The following is a 27,153-nucleotide window of genomic DNA, read 5'->3' on the forward strand; positions in this document are numbered from 1 at the left end:
ATTAGTCAGTGTTCCCTCTTTCAGATAACTATGCATTTCAGGGGCTGATGTTCAGCACAGCATGGATCCCATCAACTAACCGTTCATTGAGCAGCGTACAGGTACATTAAGGATTGTCAGCAATTCTGATGTGTACAAGCAGAGTAGTACATAACCTATTAATTAATGTAAGGATAGCTTTCTAGGTTAAAGTAAAAAAATATTAATAATACAAAAATTGAGAAGAAGCTGGCTTCTACATCCTGACAATAAATCAAAGCTCCTTTTGTGTGGACACTGTAGCCAATTCTGCCCTCAAGACCTCCAGCCATTCCCACTAAAGCCAGTGAGAACCACATGCATGACCTAGTGGGCACACACTAGTTCTATATTTGTGGATGTTTATTTAAATTTCAGAAAATGAGAAACATTTTGGTTGGTAAAAAATACAGGTCTGTTTACAGGCAGAATAAAAAAGGTGGGACTCCGACTTACACACAGGTAATGTAAATATCAAGTTCTAAAAACAGAGGACAAGTCCTGTATCATTTCCTACAGGGCAGGGAGATTAGTTTGACTACTGTGTAACGGAAAGGGCATTTAATAGTAAGTCTCTACACCACATGTGTGCCGGCTCCGTTCACCCCCTATCCCAGCTCTGTTCATCCCAGCTCTGTTCATAAAGTTACCTTAGAAGAACTTTCCTGCCATAGTAACTGTGGGAGTCCTTGCACCTTACAGGAAAAAGTTCCGAATAAATGAAAGAAAAGACCTTTGGAAACTGCAGCTGCTCACATCTATGAGAATAACTGAGTCCTAAACTCTAAAGAACTTGCGATGCATTACTAAGGGAAGAAACAATAATTTTATCTATGTGTCCCTAACACTTCTTTCCACCACCCAGAATACTGTCAGCTGAATCCTAACTGAATTGCTCAATGAGTCTGCTCAATGAGGGGAGAACTTTTTACTCATTTCTTTAACTCATAAAGTAATAATTAGTTTCTTTGTTTTACAATGTATTTGGGACTAATGTATCCAAGGAAGCCTTCTTTCAAAGTTTTGAGGTTTTTATCTTTTTTTTTTTTTTGTCCAACTAGAGTCATGATAAATATAACCCTCATCCTATGAAAATATTTTAGATCCATTCCTCCTCACCCCCAGCATAGATAATTTCTCCTCCTGGTTAAGGAAACAGAGTGGCTAATGAGGGATAAGATGGACAGCTCATAGATACAATGCACTCTCTAATCCAGAGCCACGAAGTCTTCCTATGTGTTTAATGGGTTAGGGATGGAGTCAAGAGTCTGCAATGACAATCTCTAATTGAAAAAAAGGGAAATGCCCTCTTAAATGCTCTTTTTCTTCCCCTGGCTTGTTCCTGACAGTAAGTAATGGTACAACTGTTCTAAACTATTCCTCTTCAATTTTATTTTGTTTAATTCAGTCTGTCATTAGAAAGGCTTGCGAGCTTTAGGCTTGATGATTACTCTCGGTGGGAGGAAGTAATACCACTGCAGACTTGTGTTCTAGACAAGCGCTCCTTTATACAATGACGGGGCCTGCCATCGTAAATGAAAGGCTCTTTAAAAAGCAGTGAGGGACTCTTTTAAGCAGACTGCTACCATGTGCTTGTAACCCTCCAGCATAACTTGCGAGGATGAGACAGCAGTGTGTTCTGCTGCAAAGAGGACTATTGTCCTTGTTAGCCTCAAGCAAATTGAGCCATGTTTCGCTGCAGTGTAACAAGATTTCCAAAGGGTTTTCAAGCAGTAGTTCCTAAAATTCTGAACAAAATAAAAGGATTAAAATAGGGGATGAAGAGTATGGAATTTAGAACTCTACCAGCCTCTCACCTAAGGTCAACCCCAAGCCCCAAAATAAAACTTTAAATTTTGTGCACTGCACACTACTTGAGGAAGAATATTGAATAATGAGTTAGATTACAGTTAAGTAACTGAATGCATATGAATAAACCTGAGTGTTTACTCACAAACTCATAGGGTCTGGGTTTTAAAACTTGTGGTAGCTGATTTCTGATACATCTGTTTACATGACAAAAAGGAAGAAAGATGATCTACATTATTAAACTTACCAGGATTTAAAAGATTTTATTGTAGCCCATTTTTAAGCCTAAGAATGTTCTGGATTTTAAAAAAGAGAAGGCTATAATGCAGTATGTTTTTATTTTTTTATATGCGCCATTCAGGTCTGCTTGGTTTGTTAAAAGGCTGATTTACGTTCTAAATTCAATCTGTGGATGCAGTCATAAAATAAATACCTCTGTTTCTCTATACCTCATATACATAAAATGAATCTGAGAAGAAACAAATAAACCAGATTAATATTTTGGGGGCAAAAACATGTTTACTAGTTTAACAAAGCCAAAATGTACCTAAGGTAAAGGTCAAAGACTACTTCATTCCCTGCTGAGCAAATGCTCAGGAAGCACATTTGTCTACGTTTCCTGTCATAACAGGAAGAGTGTAACTTCTTCCTTTCCACGATGGCTTCAGTTTTACCTCCTAACTCCAATATTTTCTCCCTCAGGGCCTTCCAAATCAATCCTCGCAAGACAGAAGGCAGGAGGCTGTCTCCGCTGTAGTTTCCAAACAGTTGCATTTGTTGAAATGTTATTTAAATGTTAGTGATTTCTTAAGCTAAACTGTTCCAACTTAAAATTAAAAGTCCAATTTCCAAACATTTAGAGTGGTTCTCTTATTCCTATTAGTGGTTCAACATATTTCAAAAGAAATGCAAATATATATTCCATATTATGGAAGTTCATTTATTTCAATTTAATTATGTTATTTTGCTTTTTAAACCAAAGCTTTTATTCTGGGGGTGGGGAGGGGGAGTTGCCATACCGTCTCCAATAAGAGTATGTGAGGATGTAAACTTTAAAAATACTTTCATCATAATAATTTTTGAAGGAGCTTATTTTAAATGAATAAATTACAATGTTAGAGGAAGTCTAGACTGCAAAAGACATAGCTTTTGAAAAAATTAGCAACATTGTTCTTTAATCTACAGTTTGGAAGAAACTTCTTGGTTTATGTGGTCTATTTATAATGTTAATATTTTTAGGGTTGGTTTCTCAGTAATACAATGTCACACAGTTTGTGCCTTTGCAAAGCAAAAGGTGACTTGTAGCAGAATGGAGTGTGCATGCGTTTGCAGAGGTGAAAGGTGCCATTCAATGCCAACTTTCTACACAAAATGATTGAGATACAATAAATACAAGCATCGGGATTTTTCTAAATGATAAATGGAAATGGAAATGATATGAGATATTCAAATTAGAACTGAAACAACAAAACATCTTGAAGCCCTCAGGTACATGGAAGAAATCGTTACCATTTTCCTTGTGAAACTTTTTGGATTCCCTATCAAAGGAAAGCTAATGAATGAGTTTGATGGCATTTGAGACAATACTTCTCTGGTAGTAAAGGAATAGATCTATTCAATACAAATATAAAATATCCCACATGTATGGGATGCATAGCAAATGTGTGGCACGCTATCTCTATGATTCAACCATAGAGTGGGGAGACCATTTGTGAATTGTTTTTAAATTGCTAGGAATAGAAGAGAAATGAATGGCCTGATGTCATAGCTGTTAAACGTACATCTGAGCACTCTAGCTACTTCTTTCTTTGATTTGGAAACTCACAAAAGTACATTTTTTTCCTTCTGGTTTCCCTTTTCAGTCTCTTCAATCACCAGTAATTCCAGCTCTCTGAAGAAAACTTTTCCCCTTGGTGATTTTAAGATTAATGAAAGAATGATTTAACTTATGTGCATGGTGAACCTTTAAGTAGGCATCCACAGGATGCATCAATATACCTTATAATTCAATTCTGAAATGTACTACTATGTGCTAATATATTACTATGATACGCCCTAATTTTATTTATTGAAACCAAGTTTAGGGGAGGCAGTTAGCTGTTAAAGAAATGACACTGAGGGGGAAAAAGGCATAATAATCATCATTATGAGGTATTTGTGGATTTATTTTAGATTTAAATCAACAGTTTTGTGATTTTTTTGAACTTTTTATTCACTTGATTTAAAAGGCGAAAGATTTATACGATCTGAAGAGAAACCAGAGTATTATTCACTTGATTTAAAAGAAGGTTCCAGACATTCATTGACGAACATGGATAACTCTGATAGTATTTTAATTTCCTCTCTAATAACATATACTTGCTTTGTATACATACAAACAACTAATGATACTGGAAGTTCTGTTTGTGCAAATGACAAAATAAAAAGTATATGACTGGATTACTCTGTTCCGTGATTCATGGTTCAGAATTCATCACAAAGTTACTTCCTGAAGCAGTTTATTTGTCTGTCTAAATTATCTAGTTCCTTACACTTAAAGAGTAAGTTAGTAGGTTGTTACTCTCAAGTTTAGAACTGTAATTAGCCTTTTATTTACTGGTATTCTGGATATCACCTTGGAGGAACACTACAGTAAAAATTCCCCTGAAATTTTAGCTTAAATTCTAAGAACTGCCTAAAATACTAGAAAGCAGGAGAAAGTCACAAGTAATATTCATTTCTTTTTAAAATAGAGTCATTTGAGGAAATCAATAAATCTCTTTTATTCAGTTTACTTTAAAAAATATCAGATTTAGTTTAAAAACATCTGTATGTAGAAACTGTTCAGAGGTTGTATCTACACTGAACATATTTCTCCAGGATTATTTTCTGAGCCCATTTAAGGTAATTTATAAGTCTTATAAAGAAACTGACATAGGGGCATAAGAAAAGAGAAAAAGTTAGAAAATTTAACAGCTACGATCTCTGAATTCTTTTTAGTCATAAGGGGATTCTCTTGTTCTATTAACAGGAGAATGCTGCTAATTGTCTTTAATTTGTGCTCCAGTTATTGCACTGATAATTACATGAAATTTTGTTTGCTGGCAAAAACTATTAGTGTGCCAGACCTGATGGAAGAGAATTTAAGACATTTAAAAATCCTTTTCCCTTAACTTACTATATTAGGCCATGACTGTGTTATTTGGCAAACATTTTTTCCCTTACAATTAGTCAAACATTTAAATGCCTTTTTATAACAAGTCACACAAATGCATTTGGATTTACCTCTCTTATCCTTTCAAAGTGGGGAAGCTGAGAATTTAAAATGCAAACATACACATATAAACAGGGTTTAGGTTAGACAAGCCTAATTTTTATGTATCTGTCCTCTTGATACAACTGATATCACAGATTTCTAAGTCTAATTTGTTTGTAAAAAGAGTCATACAAGGGCAAAACTCATTTAAAAAATCTGTTTTTTTCAGGATCGTATTTACTGGTACCATATGAAGGAGGGTAACATTATTGCCCGATTACTGAAGGTACTTAAGGGGTAAAAACAAAGAATACAGATGGAGACACTGAAATCGTAGTGTTAGAATAAGCTGGAAGCTGGAAGGGATAAAAACGGTGATAAGTAGCTCAAAATAACTTGGTCAGTAACATAATTGGAAAATAAGTCCCACAAGCTTAGAACTTGGAAAACTACTTCTTCCCATCCTTGTCAAAAGCCCTGCTCTGCAAATGTCTGTGATTTTCCTTTGGGTCCACAAGCCATCCTCTGCCATCGGCTTCTGCCCCGAAAGGATTCTCTTGCTCCCTGTGAGCTTCCAAAGCCTCCTTTGTGCTCCTGCTCTGCTCTGTTCCATTTCTTCTTCCAGCTACCCAATAGCCTTTTAAAGGTAAAACCCTCTTGAAATGAAGGTTTAGGTATGACACAGAGCAGGAGTTGCTTTGACGGAAGTCACATTAACTCATAACAGCTAATGGTTTAGAGAGCCTGAGTCTTAATAGGAACAGCTAATAGGTACATTTATTGGGCATGTATAATACGTTAGATGCTTTACATTTATCCCCTACTTTAATTATCCCAATGACCTGATGAGGTGGGTACTATTTTTTAACCCTTACTCTACTGATGAGGGAACTGATAAGGCTCAGAAGGGTTAAGTCACTTGCTGGAGGGTCATACAGCTAGTAGGTGGGCAGAACTGGGACCAAAGCTAGGTTCTTATGTGTCTAAAAACCATGCTCTTCGCCATTATGTTATCCTGGATGCAGTATGATGTAACTGGGAAAAAGCAAAGACACAAAACCATGCTCTTAGCCATTATATTACACAGGATGCAACATGACATAATTGAGAAAAGCATGTTTTGTTTTGTTTTGTTTTGATCTGAAAGATGTGGGCTCTAAATCTTGGCCACCACCTAGTATTACTATCTAACTTCAAAGCTTTGCATGATCTGGGCCCTGCCTTGCATCTAATCTTTTCTCTCATCTCTCTAAAGTCATACACATCAGACTCAAGTTCCACGAGCTTTCCCTTGGCTCCTTAGCAAGCTCTTTCCGTTCTTAAGGAGCTTTGCAAATATTGTTCCATCTGGAATGTTGTCACCTGCCTAACTCTGACTCACGTCTTAGTTCCCATCTTTTAGCATTTCCTCAGAGAGACCTTCATCTAATCCCCAATCTAAATAAAGCACCTCTTGTTAATACTTTGATAATTTCACTTATAGCACATTATTGACAACATTTTTATTATATATTTGCATATCTCATGTCTGCTTCATCCCACTAAGCCAGGGATCCACAAAATCTGGCCCACAGGCCCAATACAGCCCATCCCGTTTTTGTCAGTAAAGTTTTATTCAAACACAGACACATTCATTTACACATTGTCCATGGCTGCTTTCGTGACTAAGGAAGAGGTGAGTAGTTGAGACAAAGACCGTATGGCTAACAAGGTAAAAAATATTTGCTATTTGGCCCTTTACAGGAAAAGTTTGCTGACTTCTGTGGCAGATGATAAAACTGTATGAGATTCGTCTGGTTTACCACTGAATACTTATTGTCAGGCACATTGCAATCTAATACTATTTGTTGATTTAATAAATAAATGAACTATTCAACTGTAAATGGGGTTAATAAGAATTAAATGAAATAATACATATGTAATTCTTGGTACATGTTGCTTTTATTAAGTTAACTGGAAATTTCTTTAAGATAAATTAAAAATTCATGATTTTATTTATTTTAACAAGCTAGCTTAAGTAATCCAACCAGTTTAAGTTAGAAATTGAGAAATAAGTAGTTTTCATAAACTCAGAAACTCTGGAGACAAATTTTGAACAATAAAAGAGCTGTTAATTTTTTTCCTTCTCTTAAACTATTTTATGTATACAATTGGAGTTTCTGAATTTTAGTTGTTCTCCTTACTTCCATTATGAAAAGCAGAGGAAGGGCAAAATTCAATTTAAACAGATAGCTGCTCTGTTTTATAGCAGCGTTAGTTCTTAATGATATTCAACTTATACATTAGCTTTGTAATATTTCTTTTTTTTTTTTTAAAGATTTTATTTATTTATTTGAGAGAGAGAGAGAGAATGAGAGACAGAGAGCATGAGAGTGGGGAGGGTCAGAGGGAGAAGCAGACTCCCTGCCGAGCAGGGAGCCCGATGTGGGACTCGATCCTGGTTCTCCAGGATCATGACCTGAGCCGAAGGCAGTCGCTTAACCAACTGAGCCACCCAGGCGCCCCAGCTTTGTAATATTTCACTTCACACTTTCAAGTCTCTATTTCTTATTCTGTAAAAACACACCCTGTTTTCTGTAGAGCCAAATAAACACCTGAAAAGGCAGAGCAGACTTTTAGTACTTTTTAAGAAAAGATGACATTGAACCATTGTGTGAGGTTCTATTAGGGAGTCTGCAGTGGTGGAAGCTTCAGAAAGAGCAAAACAGTTCACATTTTTCTTTTCAACCTGTGAACACACAGTTTAAAGGAAGCCCAGGCTGGGGGTGCCTCCACACTTGGGATGATTTGCTCCTGCCGGTTTGCTAGTGTTGATTATAGAAGTGACCTACATCTTTTAGGTTCTCATGACCGCTCTTGTAGTAGGTGAGTGGTACACATAACAAACATTTATAAGTAGATGGATGTTGGGGACTGTCAGTAGCCATCTAAAACAATCACTGAAATATACATTAAAACATGGCAGTTTTCAATTTTACCAAATCAATTTAAGAGGATGAGTGAAGGGCCTGCTGCGCCTAAAGTGTGGAGAAGACTACATAGATCTGAAATTTCTATAGAATAAAATCAAGGAATTCACCTTCAACATTAAAAAAAAAAATCTAAATTTAACAGAATTCAAACAATTTTTCTTCTCCTAAAATTATGATGACTTCTGACATGGATGAGAGTAACAGCAATTGTAGACACAACCATATTTAAATTAAGAAAAGATATTCAATTATTAGCTCAAAACCATGTGCTAAAATTCTTGCACCCCTGTTATGAGTTTTATGTTCCTTTATGTAGCATGATGAAAACTCATGAATTCAACCTACAGAAATTTTTTTCTCTCTTTGTAAGCAAAAGGAAGATACAGTGAATTTCATGAACCTAAAAATTACCTGGCATTATTAATGAAATGTAGGTACTAAGTCATATAATTTCTAACTACACTCAAAATAGATTCTAGTCCAAATGATTGGGTCTAAAGAGTCAATGGTACATGGTGTTCAATATTTCAATCTTAATTTCAATTTCAAGTTATAAGCCAACTAAAAAATATTGTGGTTTTATATTGACAGAATTACTACTTTTTGGCTTGACCCATAGCAATAAACAATGTGTAGGAAAACAATAAAGAAATCCATCATAAACCTTTATTTATCCTTTAGCTCAATTTTCAGCCAAAAATAGTTCAAGTCGTACGTACCTTAAATACAATAATTTAAGGGGGTATAAACTTGAAAATCTAAAAAGTTTCTTTATCTCTTAATGACATACTGGCTTTGATGGCATAAAGAACAACTTCTATTCATTATAATTTACACAGGTAACAACTTAAGTGTCCACTGATGGATGAATGAATACAGAAGTGGTTATACACACACACAATGGAACATTATTCAGCCATAAAAAAGAGGAAATCCTATCATTTGCAACAACATGTATGAATCTTGAAGGCATTATGCTAAGTGAGATAAGTCAGACAGAGAAAGAAAAGACTGTATGATCTCAATTATATGTAGAATCTAAAAAACAAACAAACTCATCAAAAGAGATCAGATTTGAGATTATCAGAGGGGGAGGGTGGGAGGAGGGAGAAACAGATGAAGGTGGTCAAAAGGTACAGACTTCCAGTTACAAGATAAATAAGTCCTAGGGATGTAATGTACAACATGGTGACTATAGTTAACACCAATGTATGATATACAGGAATGTTGCTAAGAGAGTAAATCCTAGGAGTCCTCATCACAAGGAGAATTTTTTTTCTTTCTCTTCATTGTATCTATATGAGATGATGGGTGTTAGCTGAGCCTATTGTGGTAATCATTTCGCAATATATGTAAATCAAACCAACACAATGTATACCTTAAAATTACACAGTGATGTATGTCAATTACTTCTCAATAAAACTGGAAAAAATATAAAAAAAACTTAAACCACAAATCAGTTCTAGTCTCACTTGCAGTTCCAAAAAGACAGAAAGGGACAACCGGAGAGATAGAGTGTCTTTATTTGGGGAAAATGAGTCTGGTGAGGGCATCTCCAAGGCTATCCTCTTAGCTTTCCTCAGAGTAAATGGCCAACAGGTAAAACATTCTTCTCTCCCATGGTCAAGGAATGCCTGTTTTGCAGGTTCCATTATCCATCTGAAATGGTTGGGATCTGGCAGTACTGTAATTTCTCCCATATTTTGTTATTTAACATTAGAATGCATACAAACCACCCAGCTATCCTTATATCACCTAACTAAATGCACTCTCCCCAAGTGTGAAGAAAAATAGTCAAATCACAGATATTCATGATATACAAGTCTTTGCTGAATAGAGCATTTGGATATATAAAATCTTTAGGATACATTAATGGGATCATACAGCATTATCAATGGAGTTGTAGAAAAAAAATTGTAACATCATCTGCCTCTTTGTTTATAAAATTCATGGTTTAAAGAAGATGGTGTGAATTAACTAATAGTTTTTGCCTATATGTTTTAAGTTACTAATACTTGGCGAGGGTGTTTGTTGTTGTCAGCACAATGCTAAATATTTTGAATACATTTCAAAGTCTCTTTTACTGTGAATACAATGAAAGCTATTTTTATAAGCCTATATTCTAAACCTTTAAATGGATGACCACAAAAGGCCTTGTTTCCATGAATATAAGAATATCTTTGTTTGATGATGCATGCAGTGTAGCAATGTTATGCTTATTAACTCTTAATTATTAAGCTATTAGTATTACAGAAGTACAGTTCCCATTCAAAATTTATGTCGAAATAAAAAGTGAACAATCATGAATGTGTAAACTATTTCTCTAACAGACAAGGTAATTTTTTTCCCCTTTACATATGATAGAATATTAGCATTTAAACTGGCCACATTTAATTCACTAAAACTTCTCTTAATGGATGTTTGTAAGTTCAAAATGTTTTCAGTATCTTTAAAATAGCTGGGGGCAATGTAATAAATAGTCCATGTAAATAATGATACAGGAAAAAGTTTACCCCACTCACCTGTCTGTTACGTTCATCCATAATCCTCGTAATCTGAATCTTTTTTCTCCCCATAGTCCCCGTTTTTCTTCTCTCTCTCGTCCCTGAAATTATGTATTTTTTCCTTCCTTTTCTTTCTCCTTCCTGTTTCCTCCAAACAAATCTCCTTCTTCAGCACTTGCACTGCTCAGTTCCCAAATTCCTGCATTCGTTCCTGCTGGACAAAAGAGAAAAATTAAATACCACTTTAACAGAGAGGCGGTTTCATAAGAGCGATCATATTCTAATTTTTTAAAAAAGAGAACTATATGAAAGTAAGCCAATCAAATGAATGAAAATAAGTAGTAAAAGCACATAGTATATCCCACGCAGGAGCATATCAAATAGGAACAGTTTGTTTTTATAATTAAAATAATCTCATAAGTAATTTAACAAGTCATTTAAATGACAAAAACTATACTTCAAAGCCCAACACTTGAAATGTATCTTTTGCAACGAGTTCCTTAATATTTTTTAATGAAATTAGGTGACTATTTTCACCCTTCTATTATGAAAAATTACCTAAATCAGAGAGTTAATGAACCTTCATGTACCTGTGTATGCTAAGTAGGGCAGCTAATTCATTTCTGAAGGGAAAACAATCTCGTGTTTTGACAGCAGAGGTGATAACGTCCCCTCGTTATGCAAATAGGATGGACTATTATGAAAGTGCTATTTGATATATGTAAATGTCAACTAATTTAAATCTAAATCCTTTAATCTTATTTTTAAAAAGTCACTGCCATGAGAACACTGTAAAAATAATATGGGATATTTAATCTTACATAATAAGCAGCTATCAGCAGTGAGATCTCCTTTTCCTCTTGAAAGCCCTTAAGCTATATCTTGAATACAAGAATCAAAAAAGATAATCATTCACAGAAAAGAAATGGTGCAAAAAATTAGAGTATTACTCCATTTATAATGATACTTTTTTTTATAACTACACTTTTTATAATAAGCCCTCAGTTCTCTAAATTTAAATATTTTAAAAAGACATATCATATGTCTTTGGGGAGTAAGATACAAAATTACAGAAGCCTGGTGTTATATACTAGATACCTTTAGGTCATGAATTAAAATTAAATAAATGATCATCAATAATATAAAATAAACCCAGAGAACCCTAGTATTAAAAGTATATATTTTACTTTGCTTTAAATTATATCTGAAAACACTTGAACATAATGAAAAAGAATTGCCGTGAAATGTGGAAGTTAACAAGAAAGCATTCCACACTGGATTCTTCATTTGTATGCCACAGCTTCAATCATTCTATCCAGTTTTATGTCAAAGAATGCTACTACTTTACGCGTTGCTCAGAATTTCCCTGTTTTAGTTGGTGTCTGATCAGGGACCTGAGAAATTCCCACATGTATTATGTAATGTTAAGCCAATGTCCTGGCTATTTAATAGATTATTTGGCTTCAGTTCAAAGTTGTTGGAACAGGAAAGCTGTTATACACTTGGTCAGATCATCAGCTGTCTTTTGATTTCTTTAATTTAATTTCTAAATTCCTTATCACCTTGAGTAAATTTCTTTAAATGAAAATTTTCTGTGATTATCTAATTGCAGAAGCTATTATGATATAATTAGTTCTGGTGGATTAAGTGCTGCTTAAATACTAAGACCATCCATTCTCTTTTGCCCAATGCCTTTCTATGAAACTGCAGCTCACTTGTGCCTTTGGGAATACTATATATGTTGAGTAACATCATGACCACACAGTGCTCATCAAAAATTATTACTCCAGCGGCAATTTTAAAATGTTGGAAGTAGTTCAAAAGTTTTAAAGAGTTATGTAAATAACACACATTTGACAAATACACATGAAAAAATTAGCTATAACAAGACATTAAAATCACATTAAAATATGAAACATTCACGAAGCACAACTGCATTATATATTCCTTGTTGCCACACACTGTCCATCTATTTATTTTTAGAAACTGTCTTAAATATCACTCAACTGGGCAACTTTCCTGTGTTTCCTATAGTCTTACCTTAGAAGCAAGCGGCACGTTAGAATGGCATTTCCCATGCATGTGCAAGACCCCAAAGAAACAGACAGGCTTCCTCTGTCACAGAAAAGCCAACCCATGGATCCACAGCAAACACATATGGGACAATTTCCTTTCTTTTCATTTGGCTAAGGCCGGTGGCACTATCGGCTTACAGGACTATGCCTGCCTAAGCGCTTATTCACTTTAAGGTGGAAGGTCAGGGTGAACAGATTAGAGTGTGGTGACAAGGCGGGGAAGACGAGAACTTCTACGGATCCTGGTTTCAAAATACAAATAACCAAACAAGCAGAGAAGCATCCCTCGAGAAAAGTCTCTTCAGAAAGGCAGAGAGAGAACTCCTCATGAGCCAAACTTAGAAGAGTTCGTACATATCACCACCCTGTATTTCACAACTTTGAAAGGAGAGACACTTTTTAAAAAGAGCAGAGCAAGGATTTTTTTTAATTCTTAAAAAAGGGTGGGAAATATTTTGCCTGAAAAAATTTGTATGCGTATATCAAATATATATATATATAAAACAGTCAGTGAAAATACCATTAGATGTATTTTCCTTTTTGAAATATGCAAGGTAATGTAAAGAGAAACAAGCTTAAATTTCAGTAAAATTAAAATATTTTCTTGTTTTCCATAAAAATGAATATTTCTAGAAGTGTAGCCTTCTGAACATTTTTAAAATGCAAAACCTGATATTATTATGTACATATGCAGAAAACTACGTGATGATGATGCGATTTTTTCATGAAGTAAAATATGTCACGAAACGTGCCTTAGAACATTTGATTATGGATCACCACATTTCAAGGCTGTCAGTAAAAACTCAAAGAGTTAGGGTCAACAATAGCTCAGTAGTAGTTTTCTTAGTGTAACTACTTCTCTAAGCTGATTTTTATGCAAAAATTATATTGTAAGGTCAGTTTTAAGTATTAATTTGTAGGAGGCCTAGAGAAGCTGCAAAAGAGATTAAATAACTTTAGTTTTTAAACTTTGTTTTGTATGTATATGAAGAAAAGAATACCTAAACTACATGTAGTAGAATTTCAAGTTATGCTGAGAACTTTCATTATGTACAATCAACCATAAGCTTAAAATAATTCCAGCAGCCTTGCCGCTACTTCTTTCCACATGAAAGAAGCATTCTTGGAAAATGACAGAGCTACATAGAAACAATCAGTAATTAAAAAAAGAAAAAGAAATGCTCTACCACAGTTACACTCTATAGAGCTACAGTCTTCTGCCTTTTTTTTTTTTTTCTTTTTGTCAACCTAAATATAAGAAAAATAAAATCAGGCTGCTTACTAAAAAGGGGAACTTCATTATGGCAGGCTTCTGTTCACTTTGAGTCTGGCATAAGCAGACAGATGAAGGCAAAGTGGTTTTGAGACCCAAGTTGAGAAGAATTTCTTGTGGACAGATGCTAAAGATCCTTCTCCTACCCCAGCTCTCTCATTTACAAACAAGTTCCCTTGAGTGACACATACCTCCTCCCCCCTTCCCTGCCTCACTCTTTCTCGCTCCCTCCCTCCCTCCCTCCCTCCGTCCCTCCGTCCCTCCGTCCCTCCGTCCCTCCGTCCCTCCCTCCCTCCCTCCCACAAATCCCTCCCTGTAACACAGAAGAATCTTGACAGAATGGCAGGAAACACGCACAGACTGGTCAGGGAAGGATATGATGTCAGCAACCACGAACAATAAAAGGTGTAAAGGTGCTTCCTTCCCTAAACTGTTCCAGAAGTGTAAAATGGGAACCAAAACTCTTCACTTCCTTCTCTGAGCAGAACTGTCTGAGTGTGCTGTCCTGCACACCACACACAGAGAGGCCTTTGAGAGGTTCAGATAAGGGACAATGACAGAAATCCAGACATGGGGATGCAATTTTTTATTTCTAGTTTTAAAACACCTAAGAAAAATCCATTTCAGTTCTGGGTTAATATTTTGTATGACTTCTTTAAGAAATAAAAATAAGAAAACAAGTTAACTTCGGTGAAGTAGGAGATATATCATAATTACCTTTATCATGCCTCACAAAAATCATCTGACACAGCTAATGCAGCCGTATAATCTTAATTTACTTTTTGAGGCAAATGAATTCTATACAAAGAGCCAATGCCAACTGGATAAATTTTATTTTTGGTAAAAAAAAAAAAGAATTCCAAAAACTGTCCCCCCAAAATATATCAGTGTTTGTTAGTAAGGCACATTGGTTACTTCTTTGTACCCATAGTTTAAAAAAAGATATAGTGGGTGCGGAGAATAGATGCCTATGTTACTGAAGGTCTCAATGTTCTTTTAAAAAATTCAGAGTAAGAACCAAAGAAACTAACATAAACTTTCAGTACATAGTGAAACTATTTATTTCAATCTCGTCACTATTAGGTTCCTTCTAACATGGAAATGGCAGTCTACCATAAGTTTTCTGTAGGAAGAAAACCACATATCAAGTGGATCTGAGTCATCTTCAGATTTCAATCATCTTCCCACAACACTTTGATTTAGAAATTAAACACAACCTTCAGTTATGTGTTTTGATCGTAGAGTGAGACTGCCATGCCACATTAAAAGATGTGGGAAGAAATTAATTCTCTTCTGCTAAACTTATCTTTACAAAGCATGTATTTGCTATGATAAGCACAATGCAGTCACTTAAACAAAAACAGCCCATGAATAATGATAAAACATTAAAATATGTGATGTCAATTTGCAAAGAAAGAATTCTGGTTTTCTTTTCCTCATATTAGCAAATAACTTCTTCACTGACTCACGTATTCAAACACTAGCATCTCCATACAATGTTTTATAAAAACTCAAGGCTGAAAACCAAGAACACTGTATCACACAAGAAATACTGTTAAATAAATACAAACTGGATTCTTAGTAAGGGACAAAAATGATATTAAGCCCAGCTGCTGCAAGCCCGGTATTACTAATTCAGATAATTAAATGATCCAATATTATTTTAAGTGGAAAACTTTGCTCATTATGGTACATCTAGATACACTTAACTTTCTACCTTATGATATATTTGAAAGACATATGAGACATGTAATTATATTTTGGTTAAAAGGAACAAGTAAAACTTTTACTTTTTTTTTCTGCTTAAGAGGTATTTTGAACTTCAAAAGATATAATAATTATTATTCTTATTGTTACTCAACTATGTGATGTCTTACGAATTGGGGGATATTTCCTTGGTCCTGAAAGTCATTCTTCTACTTCTCTCTAAGTTTATGATGTTCTATATAGCATGTTATGTTACCCTAGCTATGAATGCAAGCTGAGTTCATTTTAGACACATAGCCAAAACTTACTCTTCTAAAGATAATAAAAAAAACAACCATTATTTACCACTGGATAAGTACCATCATGCCAAACACAAGGTTATTTCCTCAATTCATTTCAATTTAATGTTAGTATGATGGGATTTTGAGTCATCTTCAAGTCTATGTAACATAATATCACACACAAATAATAATGTCATCTGTCTGTTCCTCACACATGCCATGCTCCTTCCTATCACAGGGCCTTTGCATGTGCAATTCCCTCTGCCTGGAATGTTCCTTCTTCCTCTCTGTGCCTCCTTAACTTCTTCCTTTCCTTTCCATCTCAGCTCTAATTTCACCTCCTCAGGAAGCACTCCATCTTTTCTTGACTGCAACAAATCCCCCATTAAGACACAGAGCACCATGTCTTCCTTTGTAGCACTTGTCATAATTGAAATTGCCTGTCTTCTTCAACATCTGTGAGCCAACTCTGTATTGTCTCACTTTCGTATTCCCACTTTTGTATTCCCAGTATCTATCCCACTGCCAAACCTATATAGTAGGAGCTAATAACTTAGTTGATTAATGATTTTAAGATTTTCATCTCTCAGGTGTGTTTTCTTCAGTTATTATTTTTAATGACTACTCCTGAGAACATTTTCGTATCTATAGAAGCAGGCTGATAACCTCACTTAATCTTTTGTCATATTTATATAGCACCTCATATATGGAAGAAGAGTAATTTATACTGAGGAGTGGAAGTAGAAAGAATTTTGAAGTTAGGAAGCTCAGGTCTGAACTTCAGCTTGTTGTTCCCTACAACGAGTTAGGAACAAACTTTTTTAAAAAAGATTTTATCCATTTAACAGAGAAAGAGAGAGAGAGAGCACACAAGCAGGGGGAGTGGGAGAGAGAGGAGCAGGCTCCCCGCTGAGCAGGGAGCCTGATACGTGGCTTGATCCCAGGATGCTGGGATCATGACCCAAGCCGAAGGCAGATGCTTAACCAACTGAGCCACCCAGGCGCCCCCAAACTTTCTTTTTTTAAAAGATTTATTTATTTTAGAGAGAGAGAGAGAACGAGCAAGAGTGGGGCGAGGGACAGAAGGAGAGGAAGAGAATCTCAAGCAGACTCCCTGCTGAGTGTGGAGCCCAACATGGGGCTTTGATTCCATAATCCTGAGATCATGACCTGAGCTGAAATCAAGAGTAGGATGCTTAACCAAGGGAGCCACCCAGGTGCCCCGGGAACAAACTTCCTGAAGTGCAGGATGGCTATGGTCATTAAAGGTGGTATTATAGCTGAAGTGGGTCTATAGCGGTACTGGGAACGTGACCTAGTACTTGTAAGACTGCTTCAGTTTTTTTTTTTTTTTTTTTTTTTTTATCTTTTTTGGAAAACCAATTTTCTGGTTGTTATTATTATTATTTTTAATATTTATTTTTTTTATTCTTATGTTAATCCCCATACATTACATCATTAGTTTTAGATGAAGTGTTCCATGATTCATTGTTTGTGCATAACACCCAGTGCTCCATGCAGAATGTGCCCTCCTCAATACCCACCACCAGGCTAACCCATCCTCCCACCCCCCTCCCCTCTAGAACCCTGTTTGTTTTTCAGAGTCCATCGTCTCTCATGGTTCGTCTACCCCTCCGATTTCCCCCGCTTCATTCTTCCCCTCCCACTACCTTCTTCTTCTTCTTTTTTTAAGACTGCTTTGAGACATAAAATGAAAACCATATTATACCACGAGGCTACCAAGTGAATCAAAGACCTTACATATACCATGAAGACTTCACTTTGCAAAGCTAATGATGAGCAAGTTCTAACATATAATGCTTCATTTATTCCTTAGCAATAATCATTATATGAGGAAAAAATTTATAGTGTTATAAAAATTAAGAAGTTTCTCTTAAGTATCAGTCATGGAAGAGCTTCAGGCAGCAAAAGTAGAAATAACTAGGGAAATATATCAATTTTCCCAATGACCACGGCTGCTGAAAACTCTACATTAATGCTTCTAGTCCTACTTTAACATCTTTCCCCAAGGACAGAAGGAGATGAAATGTATGTCAGAAATATAATAAGGCTAAAAAGGAACTCGTTTTGAAAACCTCTGCAATTAATTTAATAAGTGGGCCTAACCTGCCATTATCACTGACATAAATCATTTTATTTACACAGTTCTAGAATTTAGAAGACACATACCTTTAAACAACTGTGTTGCATTAGAAACAATTTACTAAATACGGGGGAAGCACAGCTTTCCTGTCATGGTTTTCCATGGTATATTTTGTCTCGAACATTTTTTTCATAATGCAGCTTAAACAGCATTCTCCATTCCCCATGCCAAAAAAAAAAAAAAAAAAAAAAACCCTCCAAATGGTCTAAATATGTCAAGAGCCTTATGCTGTTGAACCACACCACAGTTTTTTTGTCTTTCCATATCATATTAAGTAATTAATTCGTGGTTCTACCATGCCTCTGTTTTCCTAATTTTTCACAACAGTGCAGCCACCACGTTTTCTTTCAAAGGCCACTTAATGATGTGGCAGAGCTTACCACAAAGGTAAATCCTGCACTGTCTCATCACAAAGCAAGAGCTACTATTTAGCATCACAGATTGTGTTCTGTTCCCCAGCTGTAACCTCTCAGTAAGGATATGCAGCTGGATTTTTTGTTGCTATTATTGAACAAAGCAAGTAAAGCACTATACAACACCAATATCAGTGAACACAAAATTGTCAGCCCCAAATCAAGCTAGGCTTGAAAGGGGAGAGGCTGCTATTATACATTATCATATTATAATAAAATCTGAATTCCCAGGCATCTCATAATCCTGTCAGAAAAAAATTTTATGTTCATTATTTTCTTAATCTTTAATGTATCATATTTCATTATTAAAATGGAAAGAGTCTATAAACCTCTTTCTCAAAAACCTGTATGTACTGGACCGAGTTTTCAGCCTTACCGATACATCAGTGTGTGTGTATGGGTATGTGTGGAGAGAACATTTTCCTGCAAAACTGCAGCAAATGGAAAAACCACATTTTAGTCTTTCATAATGTGATGATAAAACAGTAAGAGTACATTTTAAGACACCTGAGTAGTCATGAGTATTATAACCAGTAAGTAATCACAGTATTACTAAGATTGTGATATGAATGGTTAACAAGACATTCTAAGTAAAGGCTTTGTTTTATTCTGTATTCAAATATACGTTAAACAATTGAAAATTATGTCCTTAAAAATAATCTGCCTCTGTTGTTATTTATTTTCCCCTCTTTATTTAATACTTAAAGATGAGCTTTAAATGGAAATACAACTGTCCTCCTGTCAATGTTTTTGTTATACATTAAGCTTGATAAATCACCCAGTATTTTCCAATGAATGTCATTTATTTTTGTCTCTAGTTGAACTTCAGAAATTTAGAAAGTTTACACAAAAGCCTTCCATCTGATATATGTAATATTCAAAATACTGTAATAATGTCTCTCAAAATATAGATATTTGATCTTGCTGTTACATGTGGCTCAACATGGAAACCAGTGATTCATCAATTTTTCTATTCTCTTCATCTCTTTTACAGCATCCTAATCAACCTAATTAAGGCTTTGTTCATCTGAAACCTCTGATGACAATTTGTTTCACTCTATCCCACTGTGGTCTTCTTATAAGGAGAATTAAATCTGATCTTCTGACAGCAATCATTAAATGATCCCAACTGGCCCCAATTAAGCCACATGGCTCACGGGCTTCCATACCGTCAAGTACCCAGTTCTCTGTTTCATTTGCACGTCATTTTTTACCTTGGTTTATTTTCCTAAAGCCAATTAAGTCTGTGTCTTATCAAGTGGAACTAAATTTCCTTGTGTACACTAGCTTAAGACACAGTGCATCAATTGACTTTGCAGTCATACTGAAGTATACCACACAGCGTTCCTAAAGCCATGCTCTCTAGCCGTAGTACTATTAATGAAAAAAACAAAACAAAACAAAACCAAAAGCAACCAACAACCCACTTTAGATTTACTTACTCATGCTGAAATCGACACATGTACCTTCTCAAAATAATATACATATTCAAACACTTCTGGCTAGCATAAATCGATAATAACGTTCCCTTGGCTTATTTACAGTGATCTTTTAATAGAGTAGTGTCTGCATTTAGTAGGGTTTAATATTCTTTAAAAAAAATTTTGAATTATCTCTTTAAGACCTTCTAAAAGAGCAGTACCAAAGTAAGACTTCTGAAGTTAACCTTTCTTACCCTTAATTTCTGCTCTAATTTTTTCACATATGCTCAATTGTAAGTTCTGTAATGATGTTCGCAGGCCTTCCTATGAATGCAGGTAGCCTCAGGATTTAGAGCTCATTGATTGTGTGCTACTCCAGGGAAATGGCTGATTAAAAACAGCCTCATGAGGAGGAGTAGCTCCTATTCACATCTGGCTCATCTTATTCTAAACGCTAATACCTGTATGGAAATTTGACCCCTAGCTTCGGGTTTGGAGAACCACACTTTACAGAGTCCTCTACCTTAGATGTGAGGGCAGAAACACAGTTAAATTAATCTCAGTATGACTGGTGTTTGACACAGTTTCTGAAGGCCTTAATCAATTATCTTGACTACTTTTCTGAGAATATAAACAAATGTGCTGTATTTTTACATCTATTCTAATTATAGCTATCGCTGATCATCTGTTGGTATCTGATGCTGGCTATCTGTCACAGTTCTCAGAGCAGATGGATTAGAACATATATGTTCATCCTAATCATATATTAAAAACTGACATTAGGATAGAAAACTGAAATGGATACTATGCATCTTATTGGACATTAACCTTGACGGAACATGTAATTCCTTTTATTCCTTGACCAACAGATGTAACTACAAAGAAAAAAGAAAATATAATAGAATCTTTAACATACTGACATTTGGAAACACCTAGAAAAAAATGGTACGTGCCTTTTCTTTATGACAGCTAAATAGTCATCTACTCAATAAATAACCGTCCTTCTCTTCAAAAGAGAAAAATTCAAAATATTTATTACAAAATGCTGATGATTTAGAAAATACTAACAACCTAACAACTGATTAACTTTAAAAAATGTATAATAAATATACTAAAATTTTAGCAATGCAAAACAGATGCTGGGGTGATGTATTATGAAATATTTCTCACTGTATTATAGTAATCTCCAATAAGGTTTGATGTTAATTTTAGAGCATGCTTCTGCTAAAAAGGGCAAACCCTGCAACAGATTTAGTACAAAGAAGCTGAAAATATCCTGTGGAAAAAAAAATCTGTAGTGAAATCAGCCAGCCCAAATCCTGCCATTACTCAGCACTGCAGTGACGTGCGGATGTTTGTAGTGGTTTGAGGAGCCAGCAGGGGTGGAAACTCTACGTACTCGACTTCAACATGATTGCAATTGAACCTCATCAAAGTAAGAGCTCATAATTTGTCACAGAAAACAGCCAATTAACATATGTTAGAAAAAGGCTTCATAAAGATAATATATGATTAAAGACCCAGTGCAGCTGTTGAAAATCAAAACTATGCATTTAAAAAAGAAATCTCAGCCTGAGCTTCCGTATGGTTAAACTGATAATGGCTACTATGATTTTTTTTAAAGTAGAAAAATATAATTACAGTGCTTCTCATAAGTTTGGGGTTATGGCAAGGGAGAACTGGGTACTGTGGTACTATTTACTATGCCTTACTTAGTTCTATAAATAGTTGAAGCCCTTGCCAAAACTCTGTAGTTACTTTGTTATAGTGCTATTTTAAAACACAGACCTTCATTGTGAGCTAAATGGCCTTCAGGATGCACTTTGTAGTTAGAGCATTCCTCTCAAAACTATATCCTCCCTTTATCTGCGCAAAACTCCAGGACAAGAGGACTCTACACGATAGCCCTGCTTGCTGTAAAACACACTAGGGCTGTGTAACACACGGTTTTCATACTTCAGAACTTCTGTCAGGGTTGTTGGTCAGGAATGCCGACGGTTAAAGGTGAGAAATGAGACTGGCGCACGTATGTGGTACGTATCTCCTAGCACGATGTATTACAGACTACCTGCTACAGCTTTGGAGCAGATGAACTACGTACAACTGAATGTACATGGTATATTCTCCTCAGAGATTTAAACTAAACTTTAGCTTGGACCATGTGGGCAAATCGAACCCTGGTGACACTGATGTCATCGGAGACTATGAGACAAGATCATGATGCTTAATCTTACAGATAACAATGAAAAAGTCTGGTCTTAAGTTACAGAGACATAAATGTGTCAAGCATGATGCCAGGTACCAGGGACACCGCTGTGAACAAAACAAACAAGGTCGTGGTGTTCACGAAACCTACATTTTAAAGGGAGAGAGAGGCCATAAAGAAGAGCACTAATATGATGATTATAGATACAGAAAGAAAATACCAGAGGTGGACAGTGCTGTCAGGGAAGATGATATCTGAGAAGATGACATCTGAGGACAGACCAAAAACACGGATGGAGCCAGGCAGTATTTGGAGGATGACGACTCCAGCTTGATTACACCATGAATTCTCTGCCTGTCACGGTTGCTACAAATGGCTAATCCATAGTTTCCGAAACCTCAATCTCCTCATCTACAGAATGGGAATAATAACATTTATATTCTTTGATAAGGTTGTGAGGCTTAAATAAAAAACAGCACTATATTCATTTGTAAAAATTCAACTGGATGCAATTCAATTTCATAAACTAATTGTGTAAAACTGTTTTCTTCATTTCAGTATTGTATAATTTCATAAAAATTATAAATACTTTGAAGCACCGATAATAGAGTATAATGCAAAAGTTTTTTAAACTGATACGAACTGAATCCAAAGATGTGAAAGGTGTGAAAGGACATTTCATTAAATCAGTGTCCACTGATTGAAATAGTTCTTGGGCATAAAAGTTCCTTTTGCAGTGTTAAATATGCATAGTGCCATGAACAATCTAACAAATACAATGTAAAACTTTTGCAAATGTGAAATACAGAAATATATATTTTAAACTGTACCTTCTTTCTTTTAGAAATAAACAATCTTACAACATTACTAATGTACCTGAGTCACGGGGGTAGGTTGATTTATTTCCTCTCTCACAGGACCCAACTCCCAAGCAATCAGCACAGTTTTGATTAAGATCTCAGCGATATTTGAAAATCCCAGTGTCTCACTGTATGGGAAATGTTCACATCTTTGGACATACCCATCTAATGAGAGTAAGCTATGTAGCCTCAAGCCAAACAGATTAATTTCCAACTTGGAATGAATAGACAAATTGAATCATCTAGTATTTTTTAAATTAAAGCATTTTTAAGAGGAAAAATACAAAATTAAGGATTGTGAATTTTAATAAATAAGAAATTACAGCAAAAGGCAATAGACAAACTTTAATTTTAAAAGTTGTTAAATAGAAATGTCTAACGAAAAACCAGTATTTTAAGTAAAGAGAGGGGTCTAAATTTCCTGTGCAACCAAACTTTAAGAAATAATGGGTATATACTTTCAGTTCTCCCTCCCCTGTGATTTTTGGGGGGAGTAGCATAAATTTGATCATGTACTGCACTAATTTCTTTTTATTTCCTATATAGTGAACATAATTTATAAGTTTTAAAATAGGATAAGTTGTATAATTTACCATGAAGCCTAAGTTAACACTGATCTATTATCATTTATAGTTGATCTAATGCCCCAAAAAAGAATCATAAATTTGAAAAGGTTTTTTTTTTTTTAAATCAAAATGTTCTTTCCTTCCCTAAATGAATCATGATGTATTTATTCTAATAAAAATCAGCATAGTGTTTGATTCTATTCTCAGTGTTGACCAATATTTCACACTGCATGCTCATCTCCCTTCCTATCTTGTAAAATGACCTTTGGAGGACACTCACCTCCCTCTCCTAAACCCAGTCATGATTGCATGCAAAGCAGGCATGTAAATCTGAGTTTCTTCTCTCTCTTTGTAGCCTTCCCCACTCCATTTTTTCATTTCATCACCTTCCTTTATCTCTTTTCCCACATGTTTAAAACTGAGGGGATATGGAAAGTGAAACTGTCAAAGAGCTAGGAATAGAGGTGTTCTCAGACGAACAGAATGTTTCCTCCGTACACCCAGGCAGGGCAAGTGTGCTGCGTGGGCCGGCCGTGGGCCTGGGGTAAGCTAAGTTGGTTCCTACGCTGAAGGCCTGGCAGGGGGCTCCTTATCTCAGCATGTCTACACATTCTGTCCCAGGCTATTTTCAAGGATAGCCCAATCATCCTTGGCAGATACTAATACTTGGAAAGTATTACAGTACTTCCCCTGTAAAAAAGACCATGCTACCACAGATCAGAAGTTTACTGAAATGAAGTTTTTAAATCCTGATTCTCTGAAAATGAGGATCTAAAAGAAAGCACCCATCAGTGGAAGCAAGCCCATGACTCTCCTTAGAAATCCCAGCCTGGATTCCAAAGATCAGTGGTTCGTAAGGATTATAACAAGCTATTCTTAAAAAAAAAAAAAAAAAAAAAAAAAAAAAAAGTCAGGAAATTAAAAAAAAAATTGAGAGAACAAGTTTCTTTGCTGCAGGACTTTTCATATTTTTCAGTGTGCTAGATGCCAGAATCTGGAGTATTTCCAAATGTATCCAGAATATGTTTTGAGAAATGCTAGCTTTAAAGAAAGGAATAAGCTTCTTTTCTCTGACTACCGAATACACTGAAATGCCCTAAACCAACACACTGCTCAGTGCCTGGCTCAAGAAAAACATAACAGTATTGTTGAATAATTGATAAAACAATGGAAAACTGTTCTTTTAGCTTTACAAAGAAGTACAAACATGATATCAAGTGCAGAATATTGTTGTTCTTTTAAAGTAAAAATACTAATAAAATATTTAGCAATTAGTGCAATATATTTCCAAAGCACCAAGAAGTGGTAGAGTATGGTGAAAAGAAAGCTCTATTTGTAATCAGATTCTTGGTTGGGTTCTGCTACCCACGAGCTGCAGGTCTTTGGGCCAGTCAACTGTTTTGAGTCTCATTTTCCTCAGATACATAAAGAGAGCAAGGTTCAATTTCTAAAGACCTCTTTCAAGTTCCTAAATGGTAGAAATTTGGTAAAGGTGTAAGACAAAATGACGTCAAAATGTTTCTCCAAAGATATAGTCCTAGAGAAAAAATAAACTGACAAAGATGTTTAATTGCCTGGGTAAACAGAATTGTTTTTTCCATACTTTTTGCTTTGAAAAGTTGGTTCACATCAGCCTCAAGCACTATAAACAGTTAAGACTAAGGTTACATTATGCACTTTGAACCACTAATCATATTTAGAAATTTAATAAATAGCTATGAATTATAAAATACTTCCTATAGCACCAAAAGCTTTACAAATACAAACCCCAATCCTCACGGTAACCTATGAGGAAGGCTATTTTAATCATTTCTCTTTTACAGAAAGAAAAGCTGGAAGACAGAGAGGTTAAGTTACTTGTCCAGGGTCACACAACTCCTGTTAGGGTATATGTAATTATAGACTACATAAATCTAGTCCCAGACTCAGTACTCGAACCACATACTCTGCTACTTCTCCATGCAGCAATGTACTATTCACGAGAGTGCTTTCAAGTTAAAATTCTTTGCAGAAAATGGGATGTTCAGAGGGTTTTAGTGGAATCTAAGAAGTACTTTTAAAATCAGTGTTCTTTAGGGGTGCCTGGGTGGCTCAGTCGGTTAGGCTTCTGCCCTTGGTTCAGGTCATTATCCTAGGGTCCTGGGATTGAGCCCCGCATCGGGCTCCCTACTCATCAGGGAGCCTGCTTCTCTCTCTCCTCCTCACTCATGCTATCTCTGTCTCTCTCTCAAAAAAATAAAATCTTTATAAAAAAAAATCAGTGTTCTTTAATTCATCTAACATTTTCTTATTTTTTTAAAAAAGATTTTATTTATTCATTTGAGACACAGAGATAGAGAAAGAGAGAGCATGAGCAGGGAGAGAGGCAGAGAGAGAAGCAGGCTCCCCGCTGAGCCAGGAGCCCGATGTGGGGCTCAATTCCAGGACTCTGGGATCATGACCTGAGCCGAAGGCAGACGCTTAACCATCTGAGCCACCCAGGCGTCCCTAACATTTTCTTATTCTTGATGGCAAAAAGAATTTACTTCACTATGCCAGGTAGGGGAAAAGAATGACACTTGAGTTAGTTACTTGTTATTAGCATAGCATCAGCATCAGCAGGTTCCCCCCTCCCCTTTTCTACAAATGAATGTGGTTGCTCACAAGGGAAACCAGGTAAATGTTTATGAATAAGCATATATTCATCCCGAGTCCTGGGCAAAAACATGAAAACAGGTGTCTTCCTGAGGATGGGTCAGGAGAGTCAACTTTATTCATGATTAAGATGAGTATTACAAAGAATATTACAGATATCTTGTCTCCAGGCTTGAGGCAGTCATCTTGCTCTCCTTTACAGTACCTTGGGTAGGTTTCGAACCCAGATCTAATTCATTCTGGTATTACCTTGGTCATTAACCCACCCCCACTCCCCTTTCTGTTCCTCCTCTTGTTCTTCCTTCTCTTTATGCTTTTCCTTCATCTCCTCAAATTATGGTCTACCACAACATTCTTCTCTATGCAGTGCAGTTTCCACTTTAGAATTTTATACATTTACCTACTTCTTTAGAATTCTTTGTGTTTGAGACCTCTGGCTATAACTATGCAATTCACACTCTTTAAATATATTATTTTAGAAGTAATTTTATGTATATCAGCTTTATAAGACACACACCTAATAAAAGATACTATTAATTGTATAAAAACAGTTGACATAATTGGCAATATATTTATAATTGTTGAAGAAAAATCACAGACTTTGGTGTATTACAGAAGTTCACATCAGTTTTTCCACAATGTATCACAGAGCCTTGCTCTGTCAGAGACTACATAGTGTGAGGAAGTAATAGTTGTATATTTTCAGCATGTATCAGACTGTTCTCCTACTTTCATAAGGAGAGCACTGTGGTACAAATATAGGTACACATATATTCATTTATGTATTTATATATGTTATTGTACCAGCTGATGAGCACACTGGGTCAGAGCCATTCAAAAACTCCATGACTGACAATGACCCATTATATTCAAGCTTGAATTCAATTTAAGATGCTGGGCCGTTGACTGGGCAAAGTGAAAGCTCAACATGGCTGTTTCTATAGCCCATGGACTTGAAGAGGGCTTTCGGTAAACAGGAAATCTCTGAAAATTCTAATCCAGTAAGAAAGGACCT

At 35.6% G+C, this 27,153-nt stretch overlaps 1 protein-coding gene across 19 annotated transcripts in view; it reads right to left on the reverse strand.

The window, feature by feature from the left end:
• Positions 1-27,153, reverse strand: part of MEF2C (myocyte enhancer factor 2C) — a 172,486-nt gene that overhangs the window by 86,795 nt on the left and 58,538 nt on the right. For 10 of the 19 annotated variants that reach the window (XM_045898130.2, XM_054512806.1, XM_045898156.2 and 7 more), the window contains one exon: positions 10,557-10,749. In XM_045898130.2, coding sequence (XP_045754086.1) covers positions 10,557-10,610 — 54 coding nt within the window. In that variant the 5' untranslated portion in view covers positions 10,611-10,749. Of the gene's footprint in view, positions 1-10,556; positions 10,753-12,578; positions 13,145-13,895; positions 13,950-27,153 lie in introns of those variants that run through there. The other 9 variants (XM_045898147.2, XM_045898166.2, XM_045898193.3 and 6 more) reach the window with 6 other exon arrangements.

Source organism: Mirounga angustirostris, unplaced genomic scaffold, assembly GCF_029215605.1.
Source record: "Mirounga angustirostris isolate CCGP_5_RB_7025 unplaced genomic scaffold, mMirAng1.0.hap1 SCAF_7, whole genome shotgun sequence".
Lineage (NCBI taxonomy): Eukaryota > Metazoa > Chordata > Mammalia > Carnivora > Phocidae > Mirounga > Mirounga angustirostris.